At 38.4% G+C, this 15,499-nt stretch overlaps 1 protein-coding gene across 1 annotated transcript; it reads right to left on the bottom strand.

Annotated features, from left to right (window-relative positions):
* Positions 1–5,618: 5,618 nt before the first annotated feature.
* On the bottom strand, positions 5,619–10,460 carry LOC101313195. The gene is made up of 4 exons (XM_004294349.1): positions 10,199–10,460; positions 9,149–9,306; positions 7,915–8,715; positions 5,619–7,328 (listed from the first exon to the last, which is right to left on the bottom strand). Exons 1-4 carry the CDS (start codon positions 10,458–10,460, stop codon positions 5,838–5,840), a joined length of 2,712 nt encoding a protein of 903 aa, XP_004294397.1. The 3' UTR covers positions 5,619–5,837.
* Positions 10,461–15,499: the final 5,039 nt, after the last annotated feature.

Here is a 15,499-nt window from a genome sequence, read left to right on the forward strand (position 1 = left end):
GTACAAGGACAAAAGGAAGAAAATGTAAATAATGTTGAAGGTGATGATGAGAAAGGTAGTCGACGTACACGTAGTACGTGCTAGGTTCATCCAAAGTCGGATTTTCCTTGGTCGACCTACTCCTCCAGTCCGATACATTCTACACTTGCTGGACTCTTTCCGCAACTACTACTTCATTCGATAACCATATTTTGTGGACATTAACATGTAGACTTTGACTCCCTCAGCTCGCTCTGATGCCTAGCTTGGATCCAAAATTATTGTTCTATTTAGTGACCAGAAACACAATTTAATTGGTATTAACTTCTCTTTGATCTACATATATACTGACATGGACGGATCTTAGTTATAGGCAGCCCAGAGAACAATTTCTACCCAATCAACAATTTCCATGTGTAAACTATATTTTATTAAAATATTCTATAACTAGCCTAGCCAATCTCTTTTTCTCGTTTCTATGGACTTGTGTTTTTTTTACTTTTTTTTTTTGCTTTTTTAATTTGGTAATAACTCACAATCTTTTACTTTGATGTTTTATTTTATTTTCTTTACTGTCCCACTATTGCTTATTAATGGACTTGAATGAAGTGAAACAGATGACAAAGTTTTTCTCATTTTTAATTATTTTTCTTCGTTCTATGGTCATGACAAACTTCTACAGTCAGGTACTAAATTATTTAAATTTATACACCAACTGATAAAAAATTATGGTAAAAGAAAAATAGCTGATTGGCGTTTATAACAAAAAGAAATTATACGGTAAACTTAGCCCAGGGTATTTCGAATTCCTAGCTCCGTCCCTGATTATACTGATCAAAATAGATAATTACGGGAGAACTTATAGCTCTAGAGAGAATGATTTTGATTTAGCATTGCGGAATTATCTATTTACTAATAAGAAATAAATATATTTAAGCACTGTACCAATTAATTTCAGTTCACTTTGATTTTCTCCTTCAATATGATGAGGTCTTAAACCCTAAACATATCTTAATTCTATAGTAATATAATATATGGTGATTGATATGGGTTCTTTGATTTTCATCATATCCTAGACATTAGAGATGAACTTAAACATTAGAAATTAGGATATGATGAGTGCATACCCTCATGATCAACATTGCATTCAGTTACAATAGTATTACTAATTAGTGTCACTCAATAATTACTTGATTAGGAAGGTAAATGTGCTTGAACGTATTTGAAAATGGGGCGTCCTATCATGATCATTTCCTTAATTTTATTTTATTTATTAAGCATGAAAACGAATCAATGTTCAACCTAAAATTTTCTATTCTAATATGTACACTAGTTTTTACGTAAGCGTACGTACGGATAAAATAATCCTTGGTTTCGTAATATTTACCACCAAGCTAGCTAGGATAACTCCAAAACTTGAGACTGTGTATGAATGGATCACCTCCGATCCTATATATTGACCAAGTGCATATAACGACATTTACATTAGGGATTACAAAAGATCGAAGTCAAAAAAACTACAAGAAGACGTAACTTAATTAATTTGATATGATCATATTCTTATCTTATCTTGTGCATGTAGTCACGACCTTCTCACTTATTCTCCGTCTTGATTTTACTTGCCCAGAATTCTAATGATGATATGTTCACGGAAAAACCGTCGAGAAAGTTATCGTCGTTTGAAATATGAGACTGCAGCAGAGACACGTACCAGTACAGCAACACTAGCTTGGACTTGAAAATTAGGGCAAACGCACATATATATGATAAGTAAACAGGCTTCATTTTTGTTTCCAATTCGAGCCCGACCATCTCTGCATGCATATATAGCTCTTAAGATCGCAACCCTAAGTAGATATATATGTCGGAAGTTATTCCACAGATATTGTGGAGAAGATTGTTGCACAATGTTTTTTTTTTCTTTTTCTGTTTTTTCTTTATTTTGTTTTTCTGTTATTTGTGAATTGATCATCGATCTTTTAATTTCCCTCCCTGATATTTCATTTTAAAGGTTTGTATATATTTGCATGAGGGATATTATGGTAAAACTTCTCTGATTTGGCTCATGGCAACTCTCTTCTCCTAATAATAGTATGTAAATAAGTGAAGAAAAATAACTCAACCAAATTCTCTTGAAAGTCATTATTGCTTAATATTTCCGAAGGTTAGTTTGGTTTGGTCCTCGTTATTCTTCTACGTACTGATGCGTTTTTCTCCTTCATAACAAGTGAAGATGAACTTCTAGACTTGGTGGTGTTGTTATTTTCATTCTTAATTTTGAGGGTGGTTGGATGCTTTTCAAGACTCCAAGTTGCTATTTCTTGAGATGTTATGATCATAGTTTTCCGATTTGATTGGCGGTCTATGCATGTTTTGGCTACTTTTTCATCTTGCGAGAAAGTTATTCGCTATATAAACATAAATGGATTTGTGTTTGGAAAGTGTCCTAATTAAGAGGCTAAGATCGTTATGCTCGTTAATAGCTTCTAGTTTCGATCGATTTGCTGGTGAACTGTTGTGAGGTCTTGGAATGAAAATGCTTTGCTCCATTGTTGGACCAGTTCCCAACTTGGGATCCAAGTCCAATGGCGTAGCCAGAAACCACAAGTAGAAGGGTCAAGAGTTTAAACAATAATGCCACACAAAATAAAAATATAATTTTTATTAAATAATATAAAAACTTATAAATCATTAGAATACTTTGAAAACAAAAGCTAAATAAAATAACAAATCTCTCTAAAGTAATTATAATTGTCCTCGACGATTGCTCATATTTTCAAATTTTGGAGGAGCTTCAGATGGAGTCGACTATTCTGCTGCTTTTGTCTTACGATACTTTTCAAATAAAACTAAAAATCCATAATTGCAAGTTTTTAATTATGAAGGTTGTCGACAACAGGGAAAAATTTATTGAAGGATAACAAAAAGAAATACGTAAGGAAGCGACTAAAACTGTTTATATAGAGGTGCACGAGAAATCAATAACAATAATTGATTGATTAGGAAAACATATTAATTAAAAAGACAAAAAAAAAGACTAGGAATATGTTTTAATTGTAATATTAAAGGGAGATGCAATCAATCATTGATTCGGATTAGAAACCTATATTAAAAAAATAAATAAGAGAACCACACGTAGCAAACACACGTGAGGAGTTGAACACTCCTCTGTCCAAATTGATTGTTGTAATTAATATTTTATATGCCAAACTTTTCTTTAATTAGTTAGAAGGATCAAAATAGTGTCAACATCACATTTCAACTGACAAATTAGATAACAATATGACCTAATAAAAAATGTGAGGGAGATCAGCTGAACCCCCTTGCCCGCCCCCCCCCCCCCCCCCCCCCGGCCCTGTCCAAGTCACCTTCCTGATCAACTCTATAGAAAAAAATAAAAGGCTTCTGATGATAATAAGTCAAGAATGGTATATGATTTAGGGTTTAAAGGGCTATTCAATGTGTATATTATTTCTTGCAAATAAGAAATTAATTATATGTATGCTAAATGAGTAATGGAACAGAATGCTCAATTTATTCCTCCATCATTTCAACTAAAATTAGACAATAGTATATATGTATCCAGGTTATATATACGAGCTAGAAGACTTTGAAATAGTCACTTAGTGTGTTTATTATTTTTCATTACACAAACTATAAGTCTATAACCAGCAGCCACCTCAAACGTCAAGTGCATAATCCCAATGAAGCCTAAACTTTAATGGCAAAAAAATTGCGAAGTGTTGAAACTTGACCAGCTTAGATATTAGTTATATATGTTGATCATGAGCGTCGAACCCTATTTTATAAACAAGAATCTTGATTATAGTGAACAAAAGTATAAGATATAGTAACATGACCGAGTAGATGACATAACATATCTTACTGTGTCATTGGTATTACTTCCATAGCAAACACAAACTGAAGTGTCAAATGGGGGGTTCAAAGTTAGGTTGGATATTAAAAAGAAAGAGTTTACGGAGTAGTTTGAAATAGAAATGTCGCACGACGACGGTGGAATTTAATAAGACGGCATGGAGGGTGCCGGAAAAGCATTGAAGAAAAGAGCATATTGTATTATATGATACCTTGGAAATTAAGAGAAATATTTACAGATTGGGGGAGCCTATTTAGATGAAACGAGGTCGCTAGCTAGCTAGATATCAAGATGCCATATATCAATCTCTTGGTATAGGATTTGAGTTATAGCCAAGAAATTAAACTAAACCGATAAAGATTTTTTTTTTTTGACATAAATCTTCATTGAAAAAATTAACGATTACAATCATTCAAGATGACATCTCTATCATTATGATAGAGATGGATCATTGATCATGGAGGTTTGGTCATATGCTGATGCTAAAAACCAGAAATCTGAAACCCCGGCCTAATGTCTAGCTAGAACCTAAGAGCTCATTCGTCTAAAGTCTAAACCTTAAGGTGTATATGATTATTTATATCATGATTACCTATACTATATGAAAACAATCAAACAAATTGTTATTGTAATGGTGTTTTTATAGGGAGAAGAATGTAGGACGTGTGATCAAGGAATTGGAATCCCACTTGGGAATTTCCTCTAATTTTCAATATTTGAACCAATAACAAGATTTGTAATGTAAAGATTAGAGTGAACAAGATAGATCCAAAAGACTAAGTTCAAAGTACCCATCGGGGGATATGAGGTCCTTGAAGAAGAAGTGTAAAGCTGTTGCAACATTATTTTCAAGGGCAGGTAATCGTTGATACTTGGGGAATATGTGTGACGACCAAACCCTAGAGATATATATTTTGTTGCTACTTCAAAGTTTTTGTCCTTGACCAACTAATAATGAGTGAAGGATCGATCCCAACTATATTATTGCTGCCCAGAGACCAATTACTACTAGAAACATATATCTATATACAGAGCAGTTAGTACATCTCTGTTTGTCAAAAATCTCGAGCCATATACGTTGATTAACTAGGAACATTTGCGTTGGAACTTATTGGAAGTTCTATATATTTTGTTGTCTATTTTGACTTGGGACAATAAGAGAGCATCATTTCCGGCCAACCCTAACCCTAACCTTAACCCTAGCGTCTCGTACTTGTCGATACCGGATCGAATTCGGTATCCCGGTCGTTTTATTGATGAAGTAGCCACCCAGCCCTACAGCCTTTTCAAACTAACAAGTGTAATAACACTCCCGGCCGGCGAGTCCCAAACCTATAAATTGATGGATCAAGCAACATAAACCACCAGCTTCGTGGTACTAGTAGAGCTACCTAGCTAGATTGGTGGCCACACGGCTAAGATTTACATCAACATTTTCCACATGAAAGGGACTGAAACTAAACTATAGTTCGATAATAATTTTTGTACACTTCTCTTCTAGCTAGAGCGTAGCTATACCTAAATATAATGCTGCTTTCGTGAGATTAATTACACTTAAATTACGTGCTTAGTAGGACTGGAAGATACTCCTCACTCACAATGAAAGCAGCTTTATTCATCCTTCATCCTCGCTGGGCAGTTTATATTGTTCAAATTTCTTAGTTTTCTTCGAATGACATGTTTGCACTTATCATATCATAGTCGCAGGCAAGTTTATTCCCATAAACTGCTTTATGGGGTCATTGTGAAATGACAGAAGCGTGAATATAGAATAACTTGCAAAACACTTCAGATTCTACAAGGTGTGTTTGTGCGCGTGCGTGTCATCTGGCAACAAAAGCGCCGAGCCGCACTTTGAAGCTAGAAACAGGAACCAAAGTGAAATCCTAACTCAAGTGAATCAGAATTACGCTATTGTACATGATTCTATCTTCACAGATAGATTACTGTTCTTACAACCAAAAGAAAAAAATCACGCCTGTTACAACGTTGCCATCAACATGGCTCGAATTTTGGCCCTGAGATCATCTGAAACCACAGTGGCACCTGAAGGCTGAGATGGAGCTCCTCCTATCTCATCTGACTTCGAAATATCCACGGAAGCTTCTCTACTAGCATTACCGCCCCCGCTGGCTATTGACTGATCCAACTTCAAAAGTATCTCTCCTTCCTCTAATTCCATGTCCTTTTCAGTTTCAGGTTCCCTCTGCTTCACTGATGTCCTTCGATGCCGATGCTCGTCCTCAAACGAACTACCACGATTGTGCCGGCGCCGAGAATGCCGGCGCTCATCGTCAGAAGAGTCACTGCGCTTGTGCCTGCTACGAGAAGTCCGATGCTCACTATGAGTATGCTGACGTTCAGATCGCCAATGATCATCATCAGATGAGCTATGATGCCGATGCCTTTTCGAAGGCTGATGTTCATCATCAGAGCTATTGTTCTTATGCTTACTCCGAGAGTGCCGATGCTTCTCATCAGGACTCTCATGCCTACGATGGCGCCTAGAATCTCTGTCCTTAGAAGAGGAATGCCTTTTGTGCCTGTGCTTGTCCTTACCATTGTCTGAAGAATGATGAGAACGACGCTTCTTGGAGTGCTTGCGACCCTTTTTATCTTCTCCCTTGTTCTCATTTTCTTCGTCATCGTCGCCTTCACCGTCTTCTTCAATTCTTTTAGATGGAGTATGATAGGCCTTCTTTGATCGTCGCTCATTACACTCATGAATAGACAATTTCTTGCCATATTCCTCTACCTTATCTGAAACATCACCTTCCAGTGGAGCTGAACTCCCTTCCCTTTCTATGGTTGCAAGATTTAAAACCTCATTACCTGATGAAGAAACCCCAGATTCTGGTGGCTCAGCAGATAAGCCACGTAATGAATCAGTTTTCAACGGTGCACATCCACCTTTTATCATGGCAGCAAACATCTTCGCTCGTTTCAATCTTTCAGCCTTTAGCTTCTGCTCTTTAGTCAAAGATGCTTCAGAGGAGTCGGCCTCACTTGCAGCTGCAAGAGCAGCCGTCTCTGCAATAGCCTTGGCAACAGGAACAGGAACGTTAGAAACTTGACCAACTCCACTAGAAAAATACCCCTTTTGACTTCCTGAGCTCAAATCTCGGCCACCATCATTGCTAGAACCTTGACCAACACCACTAGAAGACGGTTTCGGAAATATGTCTAAACCCGGTTTCTTAATGCCTCTTGTGGCAGCCTGAAGAATAGCGGCCACTGCATCCACACTGAATCCAACTTCTGGTTGGTTTGATTTGGAAGGCAGATCATGTCCATCCTTCTTAGACTTGCCAATTACCATCTTAAATTTTTCTTTCCTGTCATAATCAAATGGTATTTCATGACCAGCAGATCCCGAGGAGATGGCATCACTGCTCTTGGCAGCTTTCTTGTCCACCACACGCCCAGCCGATTCTTGCTTCTCAGAAATTAAGTGTTTGCCGTGTAACTTGGACTGTAAATAGGGGCAAGACATGAACATCAGTAATGCAGCAAAAAGTCAGAACATCAAAAACACGGATCAAATCCAAGGACTGAAAGAAACAATGATACTAATAGAAGTAGAACTTCAAACGATTACCATTAATCAAACTGTTACCGGCAACTCAGTAATAAATGCATGTATTGTTATCAAGCAATTATCCCATGCACATAAAACCAGCATTAATGCAAATCTACTTGGGCAGTGAGCACTGTTCTGTAGCTGCTAACTGAAAAAATGTTGGCAATTTAACAGCTTTTACAATGTGCATGTGCAATCTTTTTATGAGTATAGGAGCTCTTTTCCTATATAAGTTTTAAAAAAGAAATTAAATAAAAAAAAAAAACCCCTAATATTTTTATACAGCACTCAGCAAGCATCACGTACACAATACATAAATAATCATCACAAACCAATTTACAGAAATATGTGAATATTGCAGGATGCCATGAAGCGACACTTGTGCACTAAATAGTGGACTTTGGGGTAAATCAACAAAGAAATATTCCACACTACAGTTGAGATTACCATGCAAAAAGCAAAAACTGCAGATACACACCTCTTGAGCATCTTGGAGAACTTTCAAGTAGTAAGGATGATACTGATTAGATGGCAGAAGGAACAAAAATCTTCCCTGTTTACAGTTCTGTTCGGCAAGAATAGCTTCAAACTCTCTGCCGTTCTTTAATATGAACTCAACAATTTTTTCAACAACTCTCCTTTGATCAGATGGTGGCTCCAAAACGGGTAGCTCAAGATTCAATGCACTAGGCATAGCAGGAGCCTGTGACTTACTGGCAGCAGTGGAAAGCGATCCCGACGCAACACTTTCTTTCTTCATCCCACTTGTAGCTCCACCTTTAACTGTGCTAGTGATACGATTATGTTTAATGAGATCAACTTTTTCCTTCAAAGGAGAACATGGAAACTTGGAAACAATATCATTTTTCCCAGTTACAGTATATTCTTTCTGCTCTGACCCATGCACAGTTGCACTAATTGCATCAACATCTTCAGGAGAGTCCAGTTTTTGCAATACAGATGCATCCTCAGCTGTATCATCCTCGTCCTCTCCAGACCCATATACAGAACCAAGCAAAGACAATGCTCCACCTGTCTGATCAAGACCACCATTGTTTTTCTCTTCCTGTACAGAGACTCCAAGAGTATCCTGCTTCAGTAGTTCTTGGTGATCGACGAGAAACCTAAAGTATGCATGAAGGTGATGGTCAGGCATCAAGAACCCAAACATTGCATTGTCTCCCTGTTTCACCCTCAAAACAATTTCCGACTGTCCACCATGCTTGGCAACAAACATAGCCGTTCTTGCAATGATCTGATGTATCTTTTCTGTTGGAGGCTGGGAAAAGAAAAACAGAAAAGGGAAAAAAAATCCTTCAGAATACTGACAATTTTCATAAAATGCAGTTTCATCTCAAAAGAAGTATCATAATTATTAATACAAACTCCAAGTTAAACCCTCTGAACCTCAAGATAACCATGACGAATTAAAAATATCACTCTACAAAAACATGGTTCTTCCAATTTCCTCTCAAGCAGAAAGATTCAATAAGTTTCTACCATATCCTAATCCCACCTGCATAGACCCTTGGTAACAAGAACTGCATGCCTGCTCCGAGCATCTGAAACTTAGACATGGTAAGCCTTAGAATAAGACATGCACCTAAGCAATTATCATCGGGCCATATTTGTTAGCAATCAGACAAACAGTAATTTCCTAGTCATATGAAATCACACGTAGGCAGATAAGAAACAGGAAGGATTGTACTTACAAGGTTTTGAATCAAACTTTCTGGCACCGGAAAGGCTGGACGAAAAACAAGCTCAGCGTCATTAGTCTTCTGCTCTGTTGACTCATTTGGGTCTCCATATGCAAAGGCAACGTTGTGATAGCCAACAGTGTTTGGCACAGCTGCATCATTGCCTGCATCTGGTTATGAAAACAATCAAAATCAAAATCGTACTTTCACATAAGAGTGAAGCCATTGATACACATCAGCCATTCGGCATAAAAACTGGAGGCAAAAGAAAAGGGTAGAGTTACACAGGAATACTCTTACTTGTGTCTCTGAGATATGCAACTGTTGCAAATTACATTCCATCCTGCAAACTGGAAAAATATTGCCAAAAGAATAACACTAACAGAAACTAGAAAGAAAACTCGCGTCTAACAGCCAATCACAGGCTTGATACCCTCACTCATCTCCAATTCTGTACAAAACAAGAGGACCATTTGGATTACTACCAAATATGGAAAGATCCATGTTTTACATGGTTTGGATTAAAAACAAGCCCCTCTCAAATTTGTACTATTAAGTACTGTTGATCCAAGCAACTAGCAGGTGTTGCACGTTATATAAACAAACTTAAACCAACCCAATGGACAAGATCACAGTAAATCTAAACTTCCTATAACCAAACTCTAATATTCTTTCCTTTAACTCTGCCTAACACAAAGACCCCAATTAATTCAACTAGAATTCTACATTGAACAAATTCATTTTACAGTGTGGAAGGATTCTACCAATTACAATCAAGTTAAATCTTATCAAGCAATAAGTCAAAGCAACGGGTGCAACTACTTCACATGGGGCTAATTCGGAGATCGTTCCGAAAAAACTATATCTCATTTTGCCATTCACTCTTACATCCATTTTCTCACAAACCAAACAAACCCTCAATATCAAAGCTACTCCGTAACCAACTATTTGAAAAACAAATAAATAATTTCAAATGCCAAGCAATCCAAACTATGATAAAATTCCTTAAATAATTTATACAAAAAAAAACTCAAATTTCTTGACTGAATTCAATTGATTTACCTTGATCTCCTTCTTCTTCCTGCGACGGCGACGGCAAATCGCGGTAGCGCTCGAGATCGAGCTCGGACTCCAGGGAGGCGTCGGGGTGAGAGTGACGGCGGCGCGTGCGAGGGGGCAGAGGAACTGATAGCAGGTGACGAACGTCGTAGCGGTCGATGGAGAGGGAGTTCCACTCGACGAGAGCGTCGGGTGAGTTGACGAACGACGCGCTGTTGTCGTCGTCGAAGAGTAGCGCGTGACGGCCAACCACCTCCAAATCCATCTAGATTGGGGGGGACGTATCAAGTTCTGGGATTGGGATTTAGAATTTTCGGAAGAAAAACCCCAAATGGACGAGGATCTTGTATTAAAGGGATATTTTAAGCCTGTATAATTGGGTTTTGTGGTCCGGGCTAAATGATGAACCGGTGCGATTTGTAACTAGCACTAAACCCGGTTAGGCTCAAAATTAAACTGTTTTTTTTTTTTGTTGGAAACTTAAACTGGTTTGAAAATGCTAATTTTGTTTCTTTTTTCAATTAGAGTAGTTTGTTTGATCAAATGGACACAACCTCCCTAATAGCAAGATGAGTGTCACTCGATAAATTATATGTGGCTACATAGTACAAAAGTTGTGCTACTTGTATTGATGTGACAGTCATGATCACCTGGTCAGTAATTGATCAACAGGTTCATAGTCAGTCACACTTGGATGTAAATCCAATAGTGGGGGTACATATTTTTAGGTAGAGTTATTTTGTTTTCAACCCTTGGATGTAAATCTAACGGTGACTGACCATGAATCTCTTAGTCAGTAACTGACCAAGTGACCACTATTGTGTTTACTCGTTATAAATTCATATTTATGGTATCGTCACATCTACATCAAAACAAATGGAGTAGTCATTTATGCATTCTTTACTAATTGGTGTTTGTTAGAATAGATAGATTTAATGAGTCCAGTAATATTTTAAAATGTTCTTTTTATGCTTATTGTTAGGGCATCTCCAACAAGGCTTTCTATACCCATACTCAAACCCAAAACCTAAAAAATCTTCTCTCCAACCATGAAAACTCAAACTCATATTTGGGTTCCTACTAAGGAGTTGACCCAAAATGGGTCGAGTGTGAGGGAGGAAACCCATTTGGGTTGATGAGGAACCCACACTAAAAAGCAGCACGTGAACACATGAACGTGCCAGGAGCTTCAATTGTGGGGGACGCGCGCTAGAAGACGAAAACATAGGAGGAGAAAAACTTATGCGCTTTGCACACGTTAAAACAAATGAAACATACTTGAAAAATAGGAAAAAAAATTGAGAAAAATATAAAATATAAAATGATTAAAATTTGGGTATAAGTATGAGTTTTGATATAATAGTTGGAGATGGAATATGAGTTTGAATAGTAATAAGTTTAAATGAGTCAAAATATAGGTTTGAAATGCAAATGCACTTTGTAACCAAAAAAAAAAAGAAATGCAAATGCACTGCCATGTAAGTTGAAAAGTTGATTAGTCATACGAAAACTTTTACCCCCTTCCATCTCATCCTCACTCACTTTTTTTTGTTTTTTTGAAATTAAGTTGAGGAGGAGCCCGAGGCCGTCGTTCGCTCAGCCTACTTTGACGACGAAGAGGTCGCCGATGAGAACTCCACGGCTCCGATGAGTCGATGACAAGGTAGCCCCGATTGAGAACGACGAAGTTCTCGACGGAGAATTGAAGTTGGATCTAATCGTACTCCGACGAGGAGAGAGAGAGAAGGTGACGACCGGGAAAGTGGAGATCGGAGATGGTTATCAGAGAGAGAGAGATCGTGGAGAAGAGATTAGACTCTGAGAGATTTCGGGATGGATGAGAGAGATAGGTCGGTATTAAATTAGGGGTAGATTTGTTATTTTGCATTAAAACATTGGAATGGACGCATAAAATTTTTTTTATTGAATTGGTGTCTAGTTTAGTTAATTTTGTGCAAATAGTCATTATCCCTTAAATTAATTAATAAAAAATTAATTAACGATTAACAATCGTTACAAATGACATCCCTTGTAAACTCGGGAGCTATGCCATAATTGACTGTCATTGTTTTGTAAAACATAAGAAGCTAAAGAGTGATCCTCACCCATTCATGGTTGCTAAATAAAAAGAAAATTAGTTGGCATTACACATTCATGATGAGATAAACTTCCCTCAAAATTCTTTAATTCAGAAACACACTCTAAATGATGCATTCACAATCTCATAATTCAGAAAGACAAACTCTAATTCGGTTTTTTTCCCCACTAATACTAGTATTTTGCTATGTTATAAGATGTTATGATATTTCACTCATTTTGTCATGTGTTGCGCACGTGACTAGCCAATGGGTCTATATATATTCCCTTTAGGGGCTTTAGCTCATTGTCAATGAAAATATCAGCATTTTAATTTCTTTCATTTCTGCATTTCTTTGTTTTTCTCTCTAGTTAGGGCTAATACCCTAACAATTGGTATCCAGAGCCATGAATCTGGGAGCTGGGCAACCGGCGTCTTTGCCTTACGGCGTTGAACCGCCTCTATGGTACTCAAATCAGTACCCATACCACTCAGTGCAGTTCTCGCTGTCTCCGCAACAGTGGGGTTTGCCATTTTCCTCGCCGATTTATCACCCGCCACCGCCGGACTATCAACCACCACCGCCGGGCTATCACCCACCACCACTGCCTAATCATTACTCCGCGTATGCGTACCATCCTTACCAACCAAGCTACCCACCTACCCAGCCTCATTTCATTCCCACAAACCAATTTGTTCCACCACAAACCACTCATGAGACACCACCTCCATTTGCATACCTAAGGGAGGCTAAACCTGATCTTCAGCCTTGTTCAACTCCACTGCAAGTTCACCGGGTAAGTGGTTCAGAGGTCCCAATCACTGATTCTAGACACTGTGAGTTCAATTTCTCAGATGCAAAGGTGAGTGAGTTCCTAGAATCTGTGAGTAGATTGTGGGATGCTTGCATATCTAAATGTATGAAGGGGATACAATCGTCTGAAGGTTCATCGCCCTCGCTGCTAGACGATGCTCCTCCGCCCACTCACACTCCCAAAATTCAGAGCTCAGAGCCCAAAATATGCTCCCCACTGCGGCCACAACCCACTTCCAAGCCGTCTCATCTGGGTGACGCTCAATCTCTTTCAGTTGCCAATCTCTCAATGTCTCGTATCAAACGAGCCTCCAGCATGTCGATTCCGGCCACTGGAGGAGTGAAGAAGCGCAAGTTTCTAGCAACGTAATAAGCTTTTGATGCTCAAGCTCTCATTCAAGACAAATTTGAGGGTTCCAGAGCTCAGTTGCGCCCCCTCTCCTTGACGATGTCATTTCGGTTGTATCGAACAACACTCATGCATCCTTTTGTTCAGTAAGTGATACTGGCACTCTCAGTTTCGTGAATAATGGTTGTGGTGCTGTTGATTCTGTTTTTGTTGCGTCAATTCCTGTTGGTGTTAGTGTTAGGCATGATAATCAGGGACCAAATTCGGGTGAGAAGGGGGGAGAGCGCCATGCACTCCAACTGCTTGATGAAATGCCTCAGTCAAAGGGGTTATGTAGTGTAAGGAGGACTGTTGCAGATCTTACGAGTATCCGAGACAAAGGTAGGGGACTTGCATATTACCGGCCTCTAGAATATGCAATTGGAGTGAAGTGTGCAGAAGAGGATGATGGTTTTGAGAAATCTGGGAAGGATGTCGAGCAATTTTCTGTTGAGGGTCAGCTGGAACTCAAGGGGCAGAAGTGTCAGATACTCGTTGGGATTTCTGAGAACAAGGAGGATCCCCGGAATAAGACCAAGCTTGCTGATTTGAAGGTTATTGATTATGTTAATGGATCATCTGTTAGGAAGACTGAAAAACTTGTGGATGGCAATGCTATATCGGAGATGGGAATTAGCAATCAATTTATTCATAGAAATGATATACTAAAGTTTGTTTCCCATGCAGAGGTTCCAATTGATGGGATTGTAATTACTGGTCAAAGCCATGTGAATGAGGGTATGATCAAACATGAGGCAAGGGCCATTTGTGAAAAATTTGGTGACAGGGTAATTGGTGGCACAATGAGTGATGGATGCTTACGGGTTAAGGCAATCTGTCATCTTAAGGCTGGTGAAAAAATTGATGAAAATGTGGGATTAATTGAGCCTCGAGTGTCAAAAGAGAGAGATCAAAATGAAAATGATGTTAAACAGGATTTTAAGATTTTCCAGTCAAGTTATTTTAGTGGAGGCACTGTAGTTTTTTCTGATATTCATGAGCTGGAAAATTATTTTCAACTGGATTTCTACAGTAGCAAGTCTTTTGTAGGTCTTATACCCTTGAAAGAGTTATTAAACATGCGTTGTGGAAGTGTGAAGGGTGAATGGGATAACTTACTTACTGGTGGTTCATCTGTTACATTGTTTACCAAGGATTTATCTAATGATGTGTGGGTGAGTTCTGATGCACTAAAGCTTGTCCAATCTGGGTTGAGGACTGCATTTGTTCTTGAGAGGGATACACCAACTGATATCGTGGATGATAACTATGAGAAAATAATAGCAAATTTTAAAAGGGTGCTGGAGATAATACTGGAGAAGTGGAAATCAAAAGAGATAATACTTTTTTACAAGGAACCACTCGACAGAAGGAGTGAAATGACTCAAACCAACTCATTGTCTAAGGTATCCACTGCCGCAAATTTAAATTCTCAAGATGTTGGAAGAGCTTTTGAGAATGTCTTGTGTAACTTGGTAAAGCTCCCTGTCGTGATCTATAGTGCTCTCAGTGAGGATGCTGAGAATGTAGTTCCTGATGACACATTTGGGATAATGATGGAACTAGTAGGCATGTCAATTCTATTTTGGTTGTTTGCATTTCCTAGTACAAGGTTTAAGAGAAAAGCTGCAAGTATAATACAAAGCTGGGCATATCAAATTGACCATCAGTTGGAGTACCGGTGTCTTATACATGATGAAGAAAAATTCATTATTGAGTTCTATGGGAAATCAAAAGACATGGAACTTGAAGCTGTGATAGATGCTACTGCCAATTTGGTAATTGATCATGCAGTCAACATATTGACTTCAAAATTTTGTGCAATCAGTTTGTGTGTTGAGCATTCTGTAAAGGGGCAAACAGTGTGTGCAGCTTCATTGGCAAGTATGTTGGGTGACTATGATACAATGATTTCGAAAGGAATGTGGGGTAGAAATTTGGTGTTATGGAGTGCAATGTTTGCTCAGTTTGCAACTGAAGGGAATGCAAATGAGTTGGATTTTATAGTCAAGGAAGTGCTCAAGC

The sequence above is a fragment of the Fragaria vesca genome, linkage group LG3 (genome assembly GCF_000184155.1).
Source record: "Fragaria vesca subsp. vesca linkage group LG3, FraVesHawaii_1.0, whole genome shotgun sequence".
NCBI lineage: Eukaryota > Viridiplantae > Streptophyta > Magnoliopsida > Rosales > Rosaceae > Fragaria > Fragaria vesca.